We start from the raw sequence: 23149 nt of genomic DNA, 5'->3' as shown, positions 1-23149 counted from the left end.
GAAGATGAACAGCGGGGTTTCAATTACTGCATTCGAGACCTCTGGAGTGGGGATTATGAGAAGATGGTATAAGTCAGACGGGTCTTTTAAGACATGCTTTTTATTCAGCAGCAGGACGAGCCCTCGGACTGACACTCTTGTAAGCACTCAGGGTATGTACAGTAAAGGGCAGTACAATGATCCCCTGAACAGGCTCCAGGAGCGGTGGTGCATGGTTAGGGCTGGCGGGGGGAGCAGTGCCTTAGCTCCCAGGGTGTTACCATCACTGTGCCCCTGCCAAAATGCCGCGTGGCTAATTAGTTGTGGGAGTAGCCTTAATGCTGGCTAGTTTAGTTACCTGTGTGCCACACGCCATTACTGGGCTATTTCTCCAGCCTGAAGGGCAATGGGAATTTTACCAGCAGCTTCAGTGAAAGAGGCCAGCAGTCAGTGCTTTGCATCTCCTACACTAAGGATCTTTACTTGGTTCACCACTCATTGTTCTGACAGTTGTCTCATTTATTCACTTTTTACATCAAAATCCATTCCTCTAAAGTTTATGTTCAGCCTTAAGCTTCAGCATGTGCTGATAATCTTAATCATTCGGGAAATAGCTCTGTCTACGCTGCTATCAGTAGCTATCTTGATGACACACTGTCCTGGCTCCTCATTGCTTCCCTGCTCTCTGGGGGTGGCTCTCGAGCAACTAAATAGGTGTGCAACAGGGGAGAGGGTGGGAGGCAGCAGAAAGCAGAGGGGGATGCCTTTTGGTTGTGCCTCCGTGTTTTGGAGCGTGTGCCAAGGTGCACTTAGCTGCAGTGCGATTCAGCCGTGGTTTCCTCTGCGGGGGTCTGAGCTTCCTCTATGCATCCCATCTGTCCTGGAGGAGACATCACACAACGCGCTTGGGGTGGTAAAGATGGTCTAGAAACCTTCCAAGAAGGGTCCAGCCATCACAGGCATGAAGGCAGATGGGACCTGCAGATAGGAAAGCCAGGTCTTGGAAATGCTCTGGGATCCTGCAGATCAAGTAAGTGTCGATGTTGCTGCGTGACCTGCCCATATGGTTTTGCCTTTTCACTAGCCAGACTTCTGTATATGCATCTCTTCAGAAAAAGGAAGGATATTCTGGAGGGCTTTGAAACCTCCTGGATATATTAAGAAGTAACACCATGTGTGGAATCACCAGCAGAGAAATTCAACTAAGACTAAAAATAGTTTCCTTTTGCTTTCATATCCAAAAAAATGCTAATGCCCAGTTCTAGGATTCTCACTTTCCTTTATGTAATGGACAGTCTTCAGATGATAAAAGCATCCTCTGGGGCAATGTGAAGTTCCCTTCACAATTGCCTGAACCAGTTTTTCTCTTCTTTCTGATCATATAATACCTCCCAGTTAACTATGGCGACTGTGGAAAAATGCCGGTAACAGTAGCAAGGTTGCAAGTAACACATTGCTAGCTTCTTTGAATATAATTTAGCTGCTGAAAAACAAATGATGGTTACAAGCATATGACCAGTCACCTGTCTTCTTCCTGGCCCATGGCTTAAGAACTTCAAATTCGTAGAAAAATATTTCACAGTTAATTAAAAGCCTTGCTTTTATGAAGGTCAGTAGAGATGGCTCTGCCCATGATTGTACACAAAAAATTTCCAGTACAATTGGCAAATCACTTCCCGTGTCTCAGTTTCCCATTTTTAAATAGTGCAAAGTACTCAGAGACCTGACTTTTCCACAATCCACAGCAGGTGCCAGGAGAACAAACTCCCTCATAGGGCATAGGGCAGGTATACTACTGTACACTGCACATGAGGAAATAGTCCTTGGATAGGAAAACATGAGGTCATCTTTAGCTATCAATAGTCCATGAAAATATAAAATGCATGGGATGTAAGTAGGAGTGGATCAGAATACTGCTATGGTAATTGTTTAAGAAATATTATGCTTTTACTCACAAATCAATAGACAAGTCAACAAGTTCATGTGAAATCGTTGTGTATCTATTGAGGCACTTCAGTAGTACTTGCATTTTAGTACCCTAGTATCCCATAGCACATGTCAAAATATTGTATTGGTAGTTGAAATTAACTTAATTACCTGACTTCTTTGTCATTGATCATCTATTTTGACTCTGTGGTCCTTGGGGTAGTACTCTTCAACTCAGAGTGTACTGTCAACATTAACAGTGAATCATAGTCAGGAGAGAATAATCAACTTGCAGCCTCATCTCTTTTCCAGCTAACGTTTTGCCATGAAGCATATTTAAAAAGGCTGGAAATGAACATAAAATTGAAAGCCAACTGAGCTACTTCATGGATTTTACTACAGCAGCAACAATACCTGCATCACTGAACAAATTTACCGAGAAAACCATTTTTGCTGTCAACACCATTGGGAAAAAGCCAAAGTTACAACCATTCAAGTTACAGCAGTACTGCCCAAGTTAAACAAATGTTAAACATGAGAATTTTGTGATTTCTTTTTTACTCCCTCCAAAAATGTAGTACATTTATTGCATTACAGGCTAAGACATCCTCTCCAGCCACATTGCTTTTTAATCGAGTGCTTTCCTTTACCTGTTGCTTGACATTAACCCATTGCTCCTCCTCTGGATCCAATCCTCCACCTCCGTGCTCCCCCTTCCCTTCTTCTGCTGCTGGGCTGGTTAAGTTTGTGTTACTTTCAGAAGTTCCCTTTTAATCAGATCGAGCCTGCTGGTGCGAGCTGTCAGCAGTATTCATTTCTCTAGGCTCTTGCCTTATGTTGCATTGCCTTGGCAACAAGATTTAGCAGCGAGGCAACAGCCTTGAACTTGTCAGAGTCTGTTGCAACGCGCCGAGCATGTATTACTCTCCGGCACCTCGGGTTGCTATAACAACTACTAACAATAAAACTCATCTCCCGGCTTTAAATACAGGAACTTTTACAGTCTGTTTCCTGGCAGGGCTGCAGCAATATTATGTGAATCCTGGCTGTGCTTGTTTTGCCTTCTTCCCCCTTTTTGCACGTGACAGCAGCCTCCAGGAGCCAGGCACTGAGGCACGGGAAGGAGCTCGGCAATGGGCAGCGCAGCCCACGGCAGGGAACGTGGGCACTGCCGGTGCTGAAAGCGGGGCTGGGCGAACAAAAAGCCAAGTGACCGCATGGACAATGTGGGGCTCAGAGCCCCGGCAGCAAACCCCAAACGCTTTGGACTGCAGGCTGCAGCCGGTGATGCTCAGCGCCTGTCCACACCAGGCCTCCGGCTGCGGCATTTTGATTTTTCCCCTGCTCCAGCAAAATACACCCTGCATGGCTGGTAACAGCGTCCTGGGGAGGAGACTGCAGCCGTCAGAGAGGCACTTTGGGTCTCTATCGGCACAAGTGTTTTCTCCCACTCTTGCAAATACTCAGCTGGCTTTACTGATGAGAATAAAGGAGCAGTGCTAGCGTAGAGAGACGTGCAAGGGACTGATGATTGTCCCCATGTCATCCAACCCTTATCAGAACAGGTCATCATGACACAAATGTCACAAACTAGGTCTGAATCACTGGTGTTAGGTATTAAAAAGAAATCTCTTAGCAGAGACAAGGCTTTTAGTGCCAGAAGAGCCCTTTAATAAATTAGGAATACTTTCAGGCAATGGAAATGCAGGGTGAGGATGTAAATTGAGCCACTGCAGCATCAGCAACTGTGGAAGTTTCCCAGCAGCTCACCCGCTGCCCTGTCACACCTCCTTCCTGTGGCTTCATTCATGAGGACAGTGCAAAGCACTCATCCTTTTCCTGTATGTCACAGCCACGAGTATCTCTTGCAGACTTAACATCATTCTCACTTTTCCATAGCACAGGTCATATTTCTTCAAAGGGACAAAATTAATAACCAGTGACTCAAACAATGGGAAGGCTTGTTTAAGAATAACTCAGGATACAGCCCATTTTAAGTGTGTTGAGGGATGCAAACAGGAACAGGAAAGAAACAGCAGATCTTTTCTCCTTCATGAGTGAAGCTCAGCTCCTGCTGCCAGGAAGCGCTCGCGGTGATACTGCACTTGGTGAGACGTGAGGAGGCAGAGCCCTGCCTGAGCAAAGGTCTGTTTGTTTAGATAAGTTTTAAAATGTAAAAAGAGTGCTTTTCATTTTCCACAATTACTGCCAGCTGAAGGACAGTGGCTGCAGGTGTGAGGAACAGTGGGTTTAAACCAAGGGTATTTGGCTGGAGGTCTGAATCTCACACTGCTTTCCAGGGACTGCCACCCTGCGAGGCCAGAGGCTGCGATCCCTCAGGGACCCCGAGCACAGAGCACTGCCCAGATCCCCAGGGGCTCTTTCAGGGATGACCCCAAACAGGACCAACGTGGGCAATGTTTTCCTGCTGACAGTAACAGAATTAGTGCATGGCAGAAAAGTTGCAGGCAAGGAGCATCCCTGGATATGCACTGTCTTTCTACGGGAATTCTTTTCATTGCTTCATTTGCTTTTTCAGGCTCATGCTTTCTCCTGCACAGAGTTTTGAGTAAACGTTGCCTGTACTGAGTTGCTAAAAGCAAAGCAGCCAACCTGACAGGGACGCCCCAGCCCCTAAACTTCTCACATTTCATGTTTCATTTGGAAAAAAAATCACAGATAAAAATTCACAGAAAAAAACAACTAATAAAACATAATGAGCCTTCATTTTAAGGGAAACAGCTCATTTGAAAAGCTCAGGGCTCAGCTCTGCAGTTAGATTTTGGGGTGGCAGTGCCCAAAGACCTGAAATATCACAGATGGGGTCTCAGATGTTCTCAAACCTCTTATGGACATGGGTTACGGATCACCTTCTCTTGGGCACGGGAGTTAAAAAATGTGGCCAGGCACAGAACTAAAGCACTCAAACAGCCTCTGAGTTCGGTGTAATGTGCAGGGCACATGCCAGCGCCCAGGTTTGTGTCCAAGTGCTGATCGCAGCCCGGGACTGCCCCACGGCAACTGCAGGGTTCATTCCCATACGGCCAGTTATGGGACCTGGGCTGCATTTTTAAGGTTTACAGTTTCCACGTGAGACACATGTAGAATGTTTAATTCCAACTTTTCCGCTTTGTCCCGTTATCTGAGACAGACAGTAACCCAATACTTTGTGTCTGGACTCCTGCACCCACTGGAATAAACATCTGTTTCTTGTACTGTGATTCGTTTAATATATTGCACCACGTGGGATGCCAAATTGTTTCAGCACGTTCAGGGATTTTCGGCAGGTGAGTGGGCCTCGCTCACAAAGGTGGTGACTTTGGGTGGGAGTTGAGGCTTGTAAAATGTGGTCCTTATATATGTATTTACAAATAAATCTCTACTATACTGCAAATGTTAATTAGAAACAAAAACCATGTCTGGTCCCTCACTGGCAATCATAGAATCACAGAATCATAGAATGGTTTGCGTTGGAAGGGACCTTAAAGATCATCTAGTTCCAACCCCCCTGCCACACACAGGGACACCTTTCCACTAGACCAGGTTGCTCAAAGCCCCATCCAATCTGGCCTTAAACACTGCCAGGGAGGGGGCAGCCACAGCTTCTCTGGGCAACCTGGGCCAGTGTCTCACCACCCTCACAGTAAAGAATTTCTTCCTAGTATCTAATCTAAATCTACCCTCTTTCAGTTTAAAACCATTCCCCCTCGTCCTGTCACTACTTGCCCTTGTAAAAAGTCCCTCTCCAGCTTTCCTGTAGGTCCCTTCAGGTACTGGAAGGCTGCTATAAGGTCTCCCCAGAGCCTCCTCTTCTCCAAGCTGAAGACCCCCAATTCTCTCAGCCTGTCTTCATAGGAGAGGTGCTCCAGCCCTCTGATCATCTTCGTGGCCCTCCTCTGGACTCATTCCAACATCTCCATGTCCTTCTTATGTTGGGGGCCCCAGAGCTGGACGCAGTACTCCAGGTGGGGTCTCACGAGAGCGGAGTAGAGGGGCAGAATCACCTCCCTCGACCTGCTGGCCACGCTGCTTTTGATGCAGCCCAGGATACGGTTGGCCTTCTGGGTCGCAAGCGCACATCCCAGATGCATCTCAAAGGTGCGTCGATGCAAAAGGAAATACGTGCCTGGTTGGTACCTGGCTTCCTAAGGAAATGAGGTTGTGCGTGTTGCCTATATCCTTTTGTCCATCGCCACTTCCTCAGAGACTCCTGCACCCCTCAAACAGCCCCAGGCAAGCCTGGCAGCAGGATCAATAGTGGAGAGAGGCTCAGGCTAGCGTTGCCCAGAGGAGACGTGCCATTAACCCAAGCCCTGGCAGGAGCTGGCAGGAGGGCTCCCACTTGCCCCTGGAGCAGACAGGGAGAGCAGTGGGACCTCGCAGCATTATGGAAAGCGGAGGCACTGGATCCAGGCCACACGTGTGAAGACACCTGGCTCCATTAGTTTTATTGCTGGAACAGATAAGGAAACCTAGTGTAATAAAAATGCTTCCCAGGTGTCAGGCCAAAACACAGGCAGGTCACTGCACCCTGTCAACGTTTGTGCTAGTGAAGACTTTGAGGAAGAATGGCATCATACGAACTGAATAAAAGCCTTTGTTGTGCAATAAGTATGATCTTCATATTTAAATATGGAATATATCCATAAAAATATCCAAGTCATCAAGATATACTTCCTTAGCAGCATGAAGTTTTATGCAAGCTGAACAAATGATCTCCTAAAGCACTTAACAGGGCACCAGTGACCACTGTGGTCTCTTCTGCATGCATTAGAGCTAGCTTTTCCCGTATTTTTTACTGCTAGAGCAGACAAGGGAAAACTAAGAAGTCTTGGAAATCGCCGTGAGGCTCACGTTTCACTTGCAAACAGAGGAGTGCAGGTGAGCAGGGACGTGTGTGCATTGTTTGGTGTGGAAACAGAGCCAGGCAGAAAACTCAGCAAACATTTAATTTTCATCCTTGTCGTTAAAGGTTTACAAGTGAAGTCCGAACATCTGGTATTTAACTGAAAAGAGCAGACGTTGAAGCACTTGGATATCTACCTGGCCTCCTGCTGCCTCCCTTTCCTTTCCAAATGCAGCTGCTGGGAAACACCCAACCATGATCAACTTCCAGTGCTGGCTGGATAAATTGTCCTCCCAAGAAAAAATAAGATAAGATCTCAAGATAGGCTTGTTCCTTCTCTCTGCTATCTTTTCCCCCAAACACACCATTTGTTGTTGCAGTTTCTAGTTTCACTGTTTACAAACATACAAAATTTATTTTAAACATGATCCAAAAGAACTCGTGCCATGTGTTTGAAACCTTCATTTAACTCAGAGCTGAGAGCTTAAAATACAAGCAATGTTCTGCTGAACTGTTCTCAGGCCCTTCCTTGCCTTGGCATGTTGCAGCGCTGCTGTTATGTACTACCAAAACACTGGCATTAATTGTTGTTAGGTAATTTTCTAGGGTGGAAATAGGAAGAAAACCGTACTTAAAATACTTGCTTTCTCCTGCGGGGACACAGGCATGCCTCCGGGGAGGATGTGACCTTGCCGAGCCAGCGCAGAGGCATGACTGTGACCAAACTCACTCCAGGGCTTTTGTGAGTAAAACAACTTGCACGTGACCGTTTGCAGGACAACCCCTGTGAAATACAAATACAAGTGGGTCAGTTATTGTCCAGGCAATCCCAGTGCTGTCATGTGGATGGAAAGGGCTGGTTGGCCATGTGTGCAACCTCGTAAAAGCGTGTTTTTCCTCTGCTCCAAGGAAAGTGATCCCCCTCCCTGCCTCTAACCCCCTATGGGTCTCCTAAGATGTTCCCTGGCTTGCAAGTGGTGCCGGAGCTGCTGTGAGACCATGGCAATGGGAGAGCCCAACAGTGCTGGCAGCCTTGGTCCCCATGGTGGGAAAGTGGGGCTGAGAGCATCCTTTCACCTGTCTGGTGTCCAGGAGATGTCCCAAGCCACTGGCAGGATGCTGCGATCCAAAAGCCAGGCTTAACGTGAGTTGAGCCGTAGCATCTCGTGTACTCAGTGAGAGCTGTGGATGCTCAGCCCCTGCTACAAATCCCTGTTTCCTATTGCTGTCTCCCACAGCACCCTGCACCACGACCAGTGCTTTGGGGGGAAAAGAGATGTGTCCTGGTTGCAGACTGGTCACTGTGTCAGCCTCCAATGCTGTGATCTCACCAAGGTGCCAAACGGCTCCCGCCATGAAAAGGCTGTGGGCTTGCCCTGCGGGCAGGGGTCATCTCGGGAGATTAGATTGCAAAACAGGAGTCTAAATTTCACAGGTGCCCAAGAAAAGAAGGTGAATGAAATGAAAGTTACAACCGTAATAAAGGTATTATGGGTACAGGGAGGATGATAAGATAACAGGTGTTCTTTTATCGCTTGTTTCCTGGCCTTGATCACTTGATACAGATCAAGATTACAACAGAGTTAATGGCTCTGTCACTTGGAGAGGTTGGTCTCAGGCAATTTTTGTTGCTACTTGTCGCCCCTCTCTTTTGTAATCTGATGCAAATACAGCGCTATAAGAACATAAAAGATAGCCCAATTAGGACAAATTAATTAAAAGCAAGGTATATTGAAGTGCTTTCATAAAACATCTTTGCAACGGAACTCGCACCATTTTAGTCAAGATCGAACAGGCGCTTAGAAAGGACAGTTTCATCTCTTTAAGCATTTCAGATTATATATCATAGACAGCACTGCCTGCTAAATGAATTATTAAAGTATTTTACATTATCTACATTGACAAGTTCATTAGGGCCACTTCAAAGCTTCCCAGAGACCCAAAATGCCCAGGAAACAAGCATCAAACATTTTGGCTTAACCGGAAAGCTCATTCCACTTTCTCTTATTTAACTTATTAGTCATGTATTATTCAAACGAAATAAATAGCGCTGCCTCCTGTGCTCATCAGGGCAAAGCCTTTAGCAGCAATCCTCTGCTGGCTCATTCAGCCTCGGCATCCACCAGCCTTCACATGGGCCACATCTAAGCACACAGAATCACAGAATCACAGAATCACAGAATGTTAGGGATTGGAAGGGACCTCGAAAGATCATCTAGTCCAATCCCCCTGCCGGGGCAGGATTGCCTAGACCATATCACACAGGAACGCGTCCAGGCGGGATTTGAATGTCTCCAGAGAAGGAGACTCCACAACCTCTCTGGGCAGCCTGTAAGCACCAGTCCCCCATGCACCCCAGACCTGCTTAGGGCTCATCCATGGGCTTAACACCGGTCCTGCTGAGTCAGACCACTGGTGTTACTGGGATGCTCACCGTGTTTGGACCTAGGTCTCTGCAGACAGGCAGGACACCAGGCCATGTGGTGCAGTCATGCCCCCACCTGTAAGGTGGCTGTTTACTGCAGAGGACTTGTCACAAGCATAATCAGGAGATGTCTGTAAAATGCTTGCTGGCCTGAACACATCTTCTCTTACAAGACCCTTCCTCTTCTGGAATGAGGTTCCTATGCAGAATACCCATCAGTTTGTCATTATTAATTCTACCAGGAAGGGAAGAAAATTAGTCTAAAATTTAGTGCTCAATGAGTCAAAAGCAGTAAGAAGTCATCTCTGGGTACAGAAGCCTTCATAACATGGCTCTGCAATACCAGGCGCTTAATAGCCACTAAGAAGCTCTTACAGACATCAATATTTCCTGTCCCATTTTCTGCTTCCTTTAGCACATCTTTGGGAGATGGGAATACAGACTTTTTTTTTAACCTTTATTAAATCAAGATCTTGATCAGGAAGACAGAATGGGGCCACATTTTAGTCACCAAACAACATAGTAAGGTGTTTTTGGTGGTTGATTAATTTATTTAATTTTAAATTACAGAGACATCAATATCACACTGATAGTCTGTCCGCAGTGGCGCTTGTTATTTCTGCCCTGAGCTGGGACCAAAGTAGAGAAAGTTAATCAAATTCAACCTTCCTGGTTTGCTCCTGTCTCGCTCCAGGGCTATAGGGTAGCTAGAGGAGGCAGGACAGATCTGCTCTCACGCTGTAGCTGCTCTCCTTGGCCTGGCTCCCAACAGGCAGGATGGCACCTCCAGACCTGGAGGAATTAATAAGGCAACTTTGATGGAGATGCTGAGCTTTCCCCTGCCCTGTCCTTCCCCTGGTATGCTGGGGGCTGTGAGCAGCCTGGTTATTTCATGCTGTGGACACTCCCCAAGTCACACTCCCACATAGGAGATGTATTTTCTTTCCTCCTTGTATTTGATTGCTGCTGCTCTCACGGTCCGTTAGCGAACCCAAACAGATTTAATAATGATTCGCTGGCAAAAAATAATCAAACAAACAATTTCACTGGCACAGGCATTAAGTTACCTTGTGTTTAAACCACTGTCCTAAATTCAGCCAAACTGAAAGCTATGCACAGCAGGAAGGGAAGAGGCCAGACACTCTTAGCTCTGCCCCTGGGAAGCCAGCGTGGAGCACAAGGACCAGACCAACGGGGGGTCAGAGTCTCCTGTCCCCTTGGGTACAACGCACACGAGTAGGGAAGCACGGGGGAGGAAAAGGCATCCCCGTGGTGCAGCACTACTTGGTGAGCTGGAAAGGCACGTGGCGAACATTCAAAATGTTTCGGACTCATCCATCCCCTTTCCCTGGGCCGGCAGGTGCAGCTCTCCACAACCCTCTATTAAAGGCCACAGCCAAATGCAAAATCTAACCCCAAATAATTATTATGAGTCAGAGGAGGCGGAAAGGACCATTTCACAACCCTGATTGGATTCAGCTGGAGAGTTTGCCATCGGCAAATGATCTCTGTGATCGTCGTGCCAATGTTGCAGCGCTTTTAAAATGTCCTGATGTGCTTTACTATGAGCATCGCTGGATTCTGGCCGGTTTCCAAGAAATGAATCTTCTCAGCAAATATTCTGCAGGGTGAGCATAACATGGTCTGTAACACAAATGCAAAACACGGCTGTAGTTTACCCTGAGGGAGACACTGATGTGATGATCTAAATGGGCCTTTCCAGCCCAGACTGCCAGGATTGTACAAGTCCCTTGTGGGCAGGGCTGGAAGATGGGGTGACAATAATTGGGAAACAGCAATTAGCTTCACCGAAGGAGATCAATGAGGAAAGAAAACTCTTCCTGCTATAACAGTTGTGGTCACTAGCTTCCTCCTCCCCTCTCTCCCATCCCTTTTAGGGACAGCCTGCAGCCCCAGCTCCATCCAATGACCCTTCCCAATGCCAGGATGCTGGTTGCAGGACAGACCTTTTATTCTCTTCTGTTGGATTACAAGTTTTGCTGTGCTGCATTATGCCCTAGATTTTACTCCAGAGATGTAGGAGACAAAGCTTCATAATGTGGAGAGAGCCGCAGAGGGCAGCAGTTGCTAACCAGGGCTGGCTGCAGGATTTGGGGCTGCAGGGGATCTGGAATTGCTCAGCTTGGAGAACAGTCAGAGAGAAGAGGGAGCCAGACCCTTTCCAGATGTGCACAGCGAAAGGGCAAGGGGCAAGCTGCAACGAGGAAATTCTGCTTGGATATCAGGAATAAACCTTTTGTTCCAGGGTGGGCAGCACCAGCACGGGCTGCCCAGGGAGGCTGTGCTTCTCCTTTCTTGGAGATACTCAAAGCCCAGCAGGACAGTCCCTAAGCAACCTGCTCTAGCTTTGAAGCTGGCCTTGCTTTCAGCAGGGGCTTGGACTAGAGACCTCCAAAAGCCTCTTCTCCCCTGAATTAGTCTACATTGCTCTCATCCTGTTTTTGCTTCATTCTTCCCGTGGAAATACATGAATAGTCAGGGAGACCCAGGTGGTTTAGTAACAGCCTGGCTCATGTTGGCTCGCTAGATGCAGCAGCAAATATTTGGCTGGTTTGTGGGTAAAGCTCTGCAGGCTACAGCACTGGTGTGGAATGAGGGAGAGGAAGGAGGAAGGACAGAGCAGCTGCTGGCTGCACTTTTTCTCCTCTGGAAAAATGCATACAGACTGAAGCCCAAGGACTGGTTTCATGAGCTGTCTGCGTACCCACACAGGCTGCTTTACCAGTGAGATGCCAGGTGTAGTGCCCAGCCTGTGCATCTTTAAGGGCCCGGTCCCGAGTACTGTGTAGCCAGCTGAGCATCTCCTCTCCTACAGAGTCCCCAGGACACGTGGGAGGCCCTGAACTAGCATGGGTCCCACTGAGCACACCTTCCTCCTCTTCATCCTCTGCAGTGTCACGGCTACACTGAGTGCAGTGATGGACCCCATGGGAGAGGGGTGGCTGTAGCATTGTCACAGAATGGGGGCCAGAGGGTCCCCAGGGTACCTACTGCTGCAGGCAAACCCTTCCAGCCTGGACACAGTTACAAAGCAGCTGTTTTTGTAGCCTCTCTTGGTGGTGATCTTCTTATTTCTGCATTTCTGTAACAGCCTCCTGCTTTTGTCAATAGGCTTGACTTAATAGCCCACCTGTAAAAAACCGCAGGGGGCAGAGGAAAGTGGTGGATTTTCCGTTAGGCCGCACGCATGGCAAATGGCCAGATCTTACAACAGTTGCACTGACTGGTGTCACAAATACCACCCTGCTTCCTTCGAAGCAGAAAACTGACAGTAATTTATTTTGAAAAGTGGATGGTACCTTTTCTGCTGAGGCTTTGAGCAAAGTAACGGGATGCTGACATTTTCCTGGAGCTGCACTCAGCACCAGAAATAAAGCTGTGGGGTTCCTAAAGCCCATCGGTTCAGTGCGGGGGAGCTGTGAGCCCCCAGCATCTCCGGCCCTGCCCGGGCCCCTTCTCCCCCGGCCCCAGGCTGCTCTGAAGCACCAGCGGCCCCCGAGGCCGGCCGAGCGGCCCGGGGCGAGGCGGGCGGGGAGCCAGGCACCTTCCCCGGGAGGCCGCCAGCCCCCGCCCCGGGACACTATTTCTGGAAGTTTAAGAGCGAAACGGCTCAGAGCGGCGGGCGCAGGCCCAGGCTGGGGGGACAGGCCCCGAGGCGCTGCCAGGCGATCCGCTCCGGTTTCCCCGCTCGGGGATGCACCGGCAGCCGCCAAAGGCCGACGCTTCCCGGCGGTTGCAACGCCCTCGGCCTGCCCCTGGGTCTCACACCGGCCGCCTGCCCCGCCGCCCCCGCGGGAGGCGGCCCGAAGGACGAGCACCGGGCCGGGGCGGGGGCGGCCTCCCCGGAGGGCTCAGCCGTGCCCGTTACCGGGCAGGGGCTCGGCGGGCGGTCCCGCTCCACGCGCCGCCGGCTCCCTCGTGACGTCCGCCGCGACGTCAGCGGGAGGGTGGCCGCGGCGGCCGACGTGGGCGCTGACGTCGCGGCGGCGGACGGCGGGCGGGCCGGCGGCAGGTGAGGAGCGGCGGGGCGGGGGCAGGCCCGGTGGGTGCTGCAGCGTTAATGGCAGAGTACGTGAAGCGGGCGTGGGGGCGCGGCCGCGGGGGCCTAGGCACGGCCTCCCCCGCCGGCCCGGTCAGCCGGGCGCTGGCTGGGTATCCGGGCCTTGTCAGCCGGGCCCGGTCGGGGTGTCCAGGCCCAAGTGGCCCTGAGAGCCCTGCGTGACACTCACCGAAACCCCCAGCCTCAGGGAGGCAGGCTGGGCTGGGGGTTTCGGTGAGCTTGGGGTGCAGGCGGGTACTGGGGGGCGAGCAGGGGGGTTTGTGCCTCAGTGCACGGCTGCGAGTGCCTGGGCTGCCCTGCGTGTGGCCAGGCCAGAGAGGCCTGGTTTTGAGGTGGTGTTGCTGGTTCATGACAGTGCAAGCTTCCACGCTTGTTTTGAACAAGTTTGTTCGTACAAGAGAAAATGAAGAGGAATTATCACAAGGATGAGTGTATCTGAAGCAAACAGGACATAAACATTCAGAGTGTTTAACAGTGTGTCTAACACAGCAGCCACAGGCAGACCCAGGTGCAGCCTGGCTTCCTGCCCCCCCCCTCCCTTCTCCACCATGGCACTGATGCACACCCTGATGCAGTGGGCCTGCTGTCCCCAGCTCTTGCCATCGCTGGCACCTGGGGTTGCAGCAGCCCATCACTCTGTGTGCGTGTAGGAGGTAGGAAGAGGTGTCTGGTTCCTCCGGCAGCGTTTTCTTGGTTGCGGTCTGCCCCGTGTGTCTGATGGAAATGCTTTCCAGGCAGGATCTGGCCCGGGCTCTTGGAGAACCGACTCCTGTGGTCTGAGTGGCGTGTAGATGATATATGTCTAGACAGCGACAGATCTTGGGATCCAGCTCTGGCTGCCATCATGCTGCAGTGATACTTGGCATGTTACTTCTACTCTGCCTTAGTTTCCCCATCTGTAAAATCATTCTCTGACAGAATGATTGCGAAAACAAATTGGTGTAAAAAAGCACAGGCTTGCAAGATTTAATCATAAGTATTGACAAGCAAATGCCTGGCCCTTGACGTTCCCTGCTCCCCCATGGTTCACCCTCAGTGCATCTCTAATCTTGCCAGTGGAACGTAGTGTTAATGCATTTTCAGCTCTTTTCTGGGGGATGAGAATGTTTTATGGGGGGCAAAGTTTATCAGCCGTTTCAATTTTGCCCTTTGCTTTCTCAGGCACAGTGGAGCTTATGAAGGCTAAACGAAGAGCTGAATGGTATTTTGTGTGAGCAGAGGCAAGAGGCGTCCACACGTGGGGAACTACAGAGGCAGGTAACACAGCAGTCTGATACCTTTGAAAAAAGTTAGGGCAGGGAATGGGACTGTTTCTTGTACTGCTAAATCCGCTACTTTTGTTTCAGCTGTGTTTGGTTTTAATCACTGGAGTGATTAAATAATGATGGAGAAGCTGTTTTAACTTTGTGGAGGCTCATAATTATGGCCAAGAAAGGAAAGGTCACCTGTTAAAAATTATAGAGGGACCAGAGTAAATGACTACCAAAGATCAGGGAGAAAATAGCTTCTCTTTCTCTGGAAATTGAAGACAATTTTATTGGAAAGTTTGCGGAGGATTTTTTAAAAGTGATTTCTTATCCTGTAGGGGTTATCTAAAATAGATGTCCTCCTTAATATGGGTTTTGTTGCTAATCTAGCTTAGTTATGTTTTTAATATTGCAAGCAAATGTTTCAACAGTGAGAGTACTTTTTAAATGATTTTTTTTTTTGTCCTTGAGAGAATCTCTTGCTTGCTAAAAAAACTGTGTCTTGTCAGCAAGGAGCTTTATTAAAAGGCAAAGCCTTGTCATTTCTTGCCCGTTTAAGTGAGACTTGCAGTCCCCTGGAGACAAAGCACAGGTCAAGAAAGGAAGCTGTGTTCTTATGAGTTTGTAGAAAGAGGTTCTTTTCTGCTGGCTAGTTGCTACATTGTTGCTCTCTCTCCTTCGTGTTTGTCCTCTGAACATAAATCAGCAGCAATGTTATAGAATGTTACAGCAGGTTGTTACAGAGGACAGACAGAAACAATCATAGTATAATAAAGTTCAGTGTAGCTTGCAAACACTGTATAAAACGATGAAATTTGTCCTGGAAGTAAATCTGAGGAGTAATATAATCCCAGTGAATGCACTGGAGTCAAGATACCAATTTGAGGATTTAGTGTACCGTGCCTTTTAAGTTTGATTTGCTTCTTGTGGTCTGGGTTTTAGAACACAGTGTACCTGTGGGCAGTCATTCACACGCAAGTCTGGTGTGCTCTAAACTTCCTGTGATGGGACGTGTGAAAGATGGTCTTGAGTTGAGATTTTTACACCTGAATGCATCAGATCTGGGTTCAGTTCCTGACTTGGTCACGGAGCTGCAGCGTGACCTTGCTCAAATCATGTCTTCCTGTGGCTTGTGAAATGGAGGCAGCTTTTCTGTCTTCCCATTTAGATGGCAAACGTCACAGGGCAGGGACTGTGCCTTACTGTGTTTTGGCATGAGACCATAATGTCACCTGGGGCTCCTGGTAGTGTAAATAAAGTGCCTGGATAAGCAAAAAACGTTTGAGACTTGCATGCTGTTTGCTTCTTTCATCTATGATCTGTTTGTGGACATGGCTGTGAAATGAGCTGTGAAATGAACTGATCAGAATAAAACCCTGCATGCACAGCATTCAAGCAGCACAGAGCCTACCCATCTTGCCCGGGAAAGTGACAGCATTAAAGTTGTAAGATCCCAGCACGTTCTTAAAAATGTGAAAGGAATGGGTAGAGAACTGGAAAGGGGGCACCCTTTGGAGATGTGAGTGAAGAAGAGATGGAGAGAACCTCTGAAGAGGTTCAGGTTACTTGATTTTCATAGACTTTCAGACCAGGCCTCCCCCACAGCTTGAACGTTCTCTGCAGTCAGCTGGTGTCTTCCACTGCAGCCTTCACTCGCGCCAGCATAGCAGCATGGCCTGATGCATCACTGTGCGTGGTGCTCACAGTGGGCCCTGGCTATCGACGGTTTCTGGGTAGCAAATTGAGAGGCTGGTGTTCACTGCAATGCCAAAGATACATCCATTGCAAATCCACAGCAAAGGAGGGTGATTGGCCCGTGCCCTTGTTTTCCCCTCTGATCTGTCTTCCATCCAGCCTGTGCACCACCCCTGCCTGCCTGACACCAGCTGAGATCTGCAGAGCATCTGCCAAAGGTCTTTAGAGAAGGTTCCTTTAAGCCTTCCTAGTTGTCCCCTGGCAGTCACTTGTGAGAGCTCAGCGGGCTGTTCCTCCGGTTACAGTTGTGTTCTTGCTAGGTGAATTAACATTGGGAGCAGATTTCTTTTGCCTGAGTTAATCCAGTCACCAATCCACTATGAAACCCTGGGCTATAGTGAAACTTCTAAAAATTTCATTCTTAACTGGTCCATTTCTGAGTTCCTGATATGCATGGGTTGCTCTCCCAGCAGCCTGTGCTCCTGTGGCATATAAGCCACAGTATCTCTGCCCCCAGAGTGAAAAGACTGAAAGTTTCGCTCTGTGCACATGACGGGTCGGTTACTTCTGATCTGTGGGTACGTTCAGATGTCAACGTACCATGCCAAGGCCTTTCCTGGCTGTCACAGGGCATGTCTGAGGTGCTCTGGTTCCTGGTGCTGTCCACATGCAAGAAGGGTTGGCAAGTGTGTTAAGCTCACGTGTATCAGGACTAGGCATGCTAGTCCTTCACCAGGTGGGAAGGGGCCTTTATAGGATAGACCAGCTTTGGCTCTCTGGCCTCATTCTCAAGGAACATGAGTGAAGTGACAAGACAGGAAAAATTCTGGACTGAGAGGGATGATGGCACAGTTGTCCTCAAGGGGAGTTTCCAGTGGTGACAGCCTCCAGCCTGTGCACATGAGTGGCCCAGGATGGCTGGAGAAGCTCTGAAGTTTTGTGCCTTGTTTTAGTTGCAGGTGGGAAGATGAGTCCAAAAATTACAACAGAGCTGCTGAAGAAACTGCGGCAGGTGATGAAGAGTCCTAAGTATGTTGAGGAGCCTGTCCAAGCCTACATAGTGCCCTCTGGAGATGCCCACCAGGTATGGATGGATGGATTATGGGAATGATTGCACTTTCCTTCTCTGCAAAAAAATAAAAGCCAGGGATAACTAAAATCATCCGTCATTCACTCGCTTTAATGGTTCTAGCATAAAAGCCTGGGTAACCTGAGAAACATCATGTTGGAAAAAGTTTCTGGAGTCTATTCAGGAGACTGAGGTTTTTATGTTCTTGTAACAAATCAACGGGGATGTTCCACCAGCAGCTTCTCATGAGATTGTCTCCACAGAGCCCACACTGCAAAAAAGGGAGGTTGCCAGGGTACTTGCTGTCCCCATCCTGGCTGTTGGGAAGAATGGATTTACTGGGGGAGGAAAAGGCATTATCTGGGCTTTAGTTTCCCCATTAGTACCTCCTGATCAACACATACTCTTAAGCGAGGTGGTGAAGGATTAGTTGCAGAGCTTTCCCTTTGCTCGATCCAGTTCTTGCTGGAATTTGCTGCCTTATGCTAAAGCCCTTCATATCCCATGCAGAGGGGCCTTTGGAGAGGCAGGGAAGGAACAGGCCACAATGACACTTCCCTTTTGATGCTGCTGTGCATCAGCTTGTTCCGTGCACTAAAGCCAGGAGGGAAGTCTGGGCCTAGGGTGGTAACCTGTGGCAGTAACTCTGTTGTGTGCTGCTTCCACCGTTAAGATTTTTGTAGTCTGTGACATTAATTTTAAGTTGCTGAAGTGCCTTTTACCTCCCTTGCCTGCTCACATGCTAGGTTCACTCTTCTGTTCACTCTGTTAGGAGACCCAAGAACTGCCAAGGGTTTTTTTCCTCCTCAGCCATTTTCAGGAAACAAAAGACATGAAGCTTTCCTGGCTCACACCCAAAGCTCCCTTTTACCCCAGGGTGCATGAGAGCAAAATGCAACTGAATCGGAACCTTTGCCCTTGACCTGGCACTGGAGTGAGCTGGGTCCAGACTTGCCTGTGCCCTGAGACTGTATGTGCAGCATCATGTTTCCTCTTAGGAGATCCAAACTTAGGCAGGTAGAGGGAAGGCGTTTTCTGCAGCTGCTATTGTCTGCTGCATTCCTGCCTCAAGCTGCCTCTGTCCATATATAACTCTGGTTTCATTTCACTAGACATTAAATGCTGTCATGTGAGTTGAAGAATGTGACCCTCAGGACTTCTGGGTTTTTCTGTTGCTTTCTTTTCCTTGACAGAGTGCAGTTAAGCAGAGAACCCCATGTTGCTATTTCCTGCCGGGCAAGTTGGTCAGGTTTCTCTACAGAGCGAATCTATCTGAATGGAAATGATTACTAAAAGCTGCTGATTCTGGCGCCTCCTGACTAACTAGTGCAGGATTTTGTCTGTGAGGTTTGGGAATTGGTGCAATTTTAGGCATTGGCAGAAGCCTGTTGATCCCAGAATAGGCTTACTGATTCGAGGTAAATTGTGATGAGCTGAGATTTGCCGCTTCCCCATGTTCCAAGCAAGGGTTTGTTTCCTGTACACAAATAAGAACCTTACAGCCTTGCAGTCAGGTTTTGCTCTTAGGCAGCTCCCTCCGTGACTCAGAAGACTGCGGTTTAATGATACCCAAGCTTTTGGTGGCTTGAGCCATTTCCTTCCCACAGCCCAAGCTACTTACTGCTGTCCTTGCCTCTCTCAGCTGTTCCTGAGGCTGTCCTGGGATCCACATCAGAGAACTTGTCAACAAAGAGGGCTTTCCCTCCTGTGGTGTTGACACAGGGTTTAGATTGGGGGAAGCTTTATTCCCTTTTAGCTCGCAAAGGAGCCCCTGGATTGGACTGATGCTGATACACCCTGATGCTGCAACTTGCTGACTAATTTCTTTTTGTAACATGGGGAATGTTTGAGCTTTGAGCTCTGTTATGCTTTTAATTTTGGTTTTCCTGCCAAGGCTAGAAGGCTTGGGTTATAGTTCTGCCAGCAGGCTTGCCACCTGTAGTATCCTTTGCTTTCCTTGCTTAGTTGTGTGAGACGCTGAAAGACTTGCAGAACTTCTCAAACACAACTGGCTCTGACTCTGGCTTAACTAATGCTGCTAATACCTTGGATTTGTGGCTCTTGCAGCCAGCCCTGAATGTTGGCTGCTTTGATTTTTGAAACTTGATGCTGGTGATAAGAAGTCAGAAGAAGCAGACTGTTTCCTTGGGGAGTTGGGTGGTCCAAAGGCTGGTGAGAAAGGAGGGCAGTCACAGCCAAAAGTGGGCTGAAGTCCATACAAAGTGCTCCGCTTCCTTTGATGAGTGCTGGGTGGATCATGTGGCTGGAGGTGTCAAAGGATCATGAAGGGGTGAAATGCCATGCTTTTAGGAATGAGGCACCTAATCTTTGTCTGAGTTTTTGGAGTGTTGCAGTGGTAAATGCAGGATCCATTTTTATGTTGAGTCACCCAGTTTACATCGAATCTGGAGTTTGCCCATATGAGAATATTCAAAGATCGGAGGAGCTTTCTTCTTAATGGGAGGGAATGATGTTTGGATTAGAGCTTGGGTTTGGAGCCAGTCACAGCTTAACTGGGGCTGGCTTCTACCCCCAGGCCTTGACTCAGTGAAAACAAATTTGGTCAGATCTGGCTGGTCTTCCACATCAAGGAAGCGCCTGCCCAGCTCAGGGCCCCATGTTTGGGTTGGCAGAGATGCTGTCTTCTGCTCAGGGCTGGCTCCTCTGACACACACTTGTTCTGAGCCGAGGAATTAGCAGAGTTATAAAGCAAGAGACGTCTTGTGCACAGGTTGCACTGACCTGTTCCAGATCTTACCAATGCAGTTAGGTTTTTGGCAGTGGATACCGACCTCCCTCCAAGTACACAGCAGTGTTTGTTCTTTAATGGCATCAGTGTTGTAGCTCTAAGGGCAGCGAGCTGCACTTTTCATTGCTGATCTTGGTTGAAATTAGGATAGAATAAGCTTTAACATGTTAATGGCCCAACCATGCAGGCTTTGGTGATAAGCACCACTGATTTTTTGGGGTTCTTCTTGGCTTAGCTGATGGTTTCTGTGATGCAGCCCACAGTTTTGTCTACATGTCAAGGACTGACAGGTGTGGTAGAAAGCAGACGTGAAAGGCCTGAGGAGGGCCAGGTTGAAGGCCATCGGAGCAGTAAGACAAGCCCCAGGGAAATACTGTGCTGTGGCCTATACTTTGTGTGGCGTACGCAGGTGTTCCCCTTGTAATTTTAGCTTGTGCAAAACACAGGCTCATCTTCGCACAGTGGGGGTTGCTGCATGGAAGAGAACAGGTGGGTGTGCAAGAATTCAGACTGACAGATGAATGAGCCATCTTCCCCTCCACATCCCTCATAGTCCCTTTTGAAGCCCATCTGCCTCATTGTAAACTCTTAAAACATTCCCTTGATTTGTCTGTGAATGGGACAGCATGAGGTATTTCCTACACAGTCAAGGCCTTTGTTAGTTTAGGTCAGCTTTTACCAGATATAAAACTGATAGACTTCTTTTTTACCATTTAGATTTTTTTTTTTAAATTGTTTTAATCCATTTTACTGTTCTGTGCTGTTACTGCAGCTAGCTCAGTGTTAACCCTTCCTATGAATGTGAGATTGCTCGTCTGCACAAGCAAACCAGCCTGTAGTCTCTGCTGCATTGTTCAAGAGAAAGGAAAGAGAAATCACTGATCTGATTTGAGATGTACTTAGTGATAAGATCCACAATGGGAAATTCCAGCATCCCCTTTAGGTGTCGGTACCTGGGAGATGGTGTCCCAGCTTTGAGCTGAAAAGTGTAGGTGAGGGGGAGTTGTAGCAGTCAACAGGCTGAATAGTTGCTAGGAAATGTTGAAATGGGGAATCCTCCTCAGGTCCAGCATCGCTCTGCCTTGCATGTTCTGTCCTGCTGCTGAGACAGGCAGCTGGGGAAACAGGCGCTTGATTCTGTTCCCAGAACAACTTTGCCCACTTTATCTCCTGATGCCTCCGTTGTTATTTTAAAAGGCATTAGTGGTGATGGTGCTGCTGTGGTGGGCTGAGGCAGATCCACCCCATCAGCTAGAGGTGTGTAGAGGACAATCATCCCTTCCCGAGGTGGGTATCCTGACCCCTCTCCTCCCCACAGCTGCTGAGCATATATCACAGCCCTGTGGTGCCCATGGGGCTGAACAGGAAGAGGCATGGGGAACTGGAGTGGCTCAGAGATGAGAGCACCTGTGGTCTCTATACCCACCTGTTTCTGCCAACTTCCATTAGTGGTTGTGTAAAATAGAGGATTTCTTGGGAGCATGTCCCAGGGACCTTCCCTGGCAACCAGGAGCAAAAGTTACTCAGACAGATCCTCTTTTGGGCCATGGATTTGTTGTCTGAAGGCTCAGTTTCAAAATGTTAGTGGTGAATGGTTGGTAACTGCTGCCTAGGGCGCCTCCCGGGAGGGCAGAGACATAGCTGTTCTGGAGGGGTTTTGACCGTGGGGTGATTGGGAGCAGAAATAAAGTGTTGGTCCCAGGTGCTGCGATTTGTGCTTCTCACTCACTCCTGTCCTCTGAACCATCTGCCTTGTTTAGAACAGTGAAGAGTAACAGATTTGAAGGGAGTATTTTCTGACAATCAGGTGGTTTTAAAATCGCCCTGGCCAGAGACAGGTAAATGCGGTATCTATCACACTAGGAAATAAACCACCTGAGAATCGGGCTGTGATTTCTCAACTTGGTCCCCAAAGTGTTTCTTTTGCCACAGCGCAGCTGGGTGCAGAGAAACTTTATGGGCAGAGGAACAGACTTTGGTTTCAGATCATTTGTAAGGTACAAATCCAGGGGTTTTGCAGCTCAAACATTGGTGCTGTCAGCCTGGATTAAGCTGATTTGCTGAGTTGTGCTAGTTAATTAACAGGCCTACTCAGCAGTTCTGACCTCCAAACTTGCCAGAATGGGATCCCATAAAAATAGTGTGTGGGCCATTTCAAGGTACAGTGTTCTTCTAATTTTGGCAGCTTCTGTGGATGTCACATATCTGTGCATTCTCAGGCTCTTTTGTAATGCTGCCAACAGATGTGTCCACAAGCACAGGATGAACTAGTAGTCTTTGATTCCCTCTTACCCACCAAACCGTAGTCTGGTGGTTTCTGGTGTAGTTGGGTTTTGAGTAGGTGAGGAAGAAGTGAGAGGATCAGCATCTAATTAAGGAAGGTCCTAAGGGCTAAAGTTTTTACAGTTTTACCACCTTGGTGATTTTCTTTCAATGTCATTGTTGTGGAAAAGAAAGTCTGAAAGTAATTCTTATAAATGCCATCGAGGGGACTTCACTGGAGATAGTGAAATTCTACAGATTTTATGCACTGATTACTCTGGTCTCCAAGATCAAGGGGTGCTTCTGGTTTCTCTTCTTTTCATATTGCAGCTTCAAAGGCCGCATTTGTTTGTTGCCCAGAGGGGAGGCTGAGTGTGAAATAAACATCTGCAAACTCTGAAGCACTTCAGTGTTTACAGACGTTTGTGGGAGAAAAGTGCTGCAGCTTAAAAAAAACCAAAAAAGCAGTTGGACATAAATACAATATAATCACAGATGATTAAATGTTCCAGTGGAGTGGAGCCCAGGATTTTTTAACTCATTTCTTTCTCTCTGTGGCATCCTTTAGGAGAAAAAGCTTATCAAAGTATTTGTCATCAGCTGATTTTTTTTTTTCCCTGCTGCTATAAATAATTGCTGTCTCTCTTGTTTTCTAGAGCGAGTACATTGCACCCTGTGATTGCAGACGGGCGTTCATCTCTGGATTTGATGGCTCTGCAGGTACCTTTCCAGAACTTGGGTTCTTGCTAATGTACCTAATTCCCCTGTAAAGAAATAGTCTCATTCATGGCATAGAGGCAGAATGGAAAAGGAAACTTATCCAGCTTGTTTGAACTGTTTTCTTCCCATTTCAGCATCTGCAGAATTATG

General features: G+C 48.2%; 1 protein-coding gene across 2 annotated transcripts in view; it reads left to right on the top strand.

Moving 5' to 3' along the window:
• The first annotated feature begins 13108 nt into the window (after positions 1-13108).
• XPNPEP1 (X-prolyl aminopeptidase 1) overlaps positions 13109-23149 on the top strand; it is a 31645-nt gene continuing 21604 nt past the window's right edge. Inside the window, exons 1-4 of one of the 2 annotated variants that reach the window (XM_068398443.1) lie at positions 13109-13209; positions 14419-14514; positions 17153-17283; positions 22936-23003. In XM_068398443.1, coding sequence (XP_068254544.1) covers positions 17167-17283; positions 22936-23003 — 185 coding nt within the window. In that variant the 5' untranslated portion in view covers positions 13109-13209; positions 14419-14514; positions 17153-17166. Of the gene's footprint in view, positions 13266-14418; positions 14515-17152; positions 17284-22935; positions 23004-23149 lie in introns of both variants that reach the window. The other variant, XM_068398444.1, reaches the window with a different exon arrangement.

This window comes from Nyctibius grandis, chromosome 4 (genome assembly GCF_013368605.1).
Source record: "Nyctibius grandis isolate bNycGra1 chromosome 4, bNycGra1.pri, whole genome shotgun sequence".
NCBI lineage: Eukaryota > Metazoa > Chordata > Aves > Nyctibiiformes > Nyctibiidae > Nyctibius > Nyctibius grandis.
Note: the sequence above shows the minus strand (reverse complement) of the source record. Positions and strands in the feature narration are given on the sequence as shown.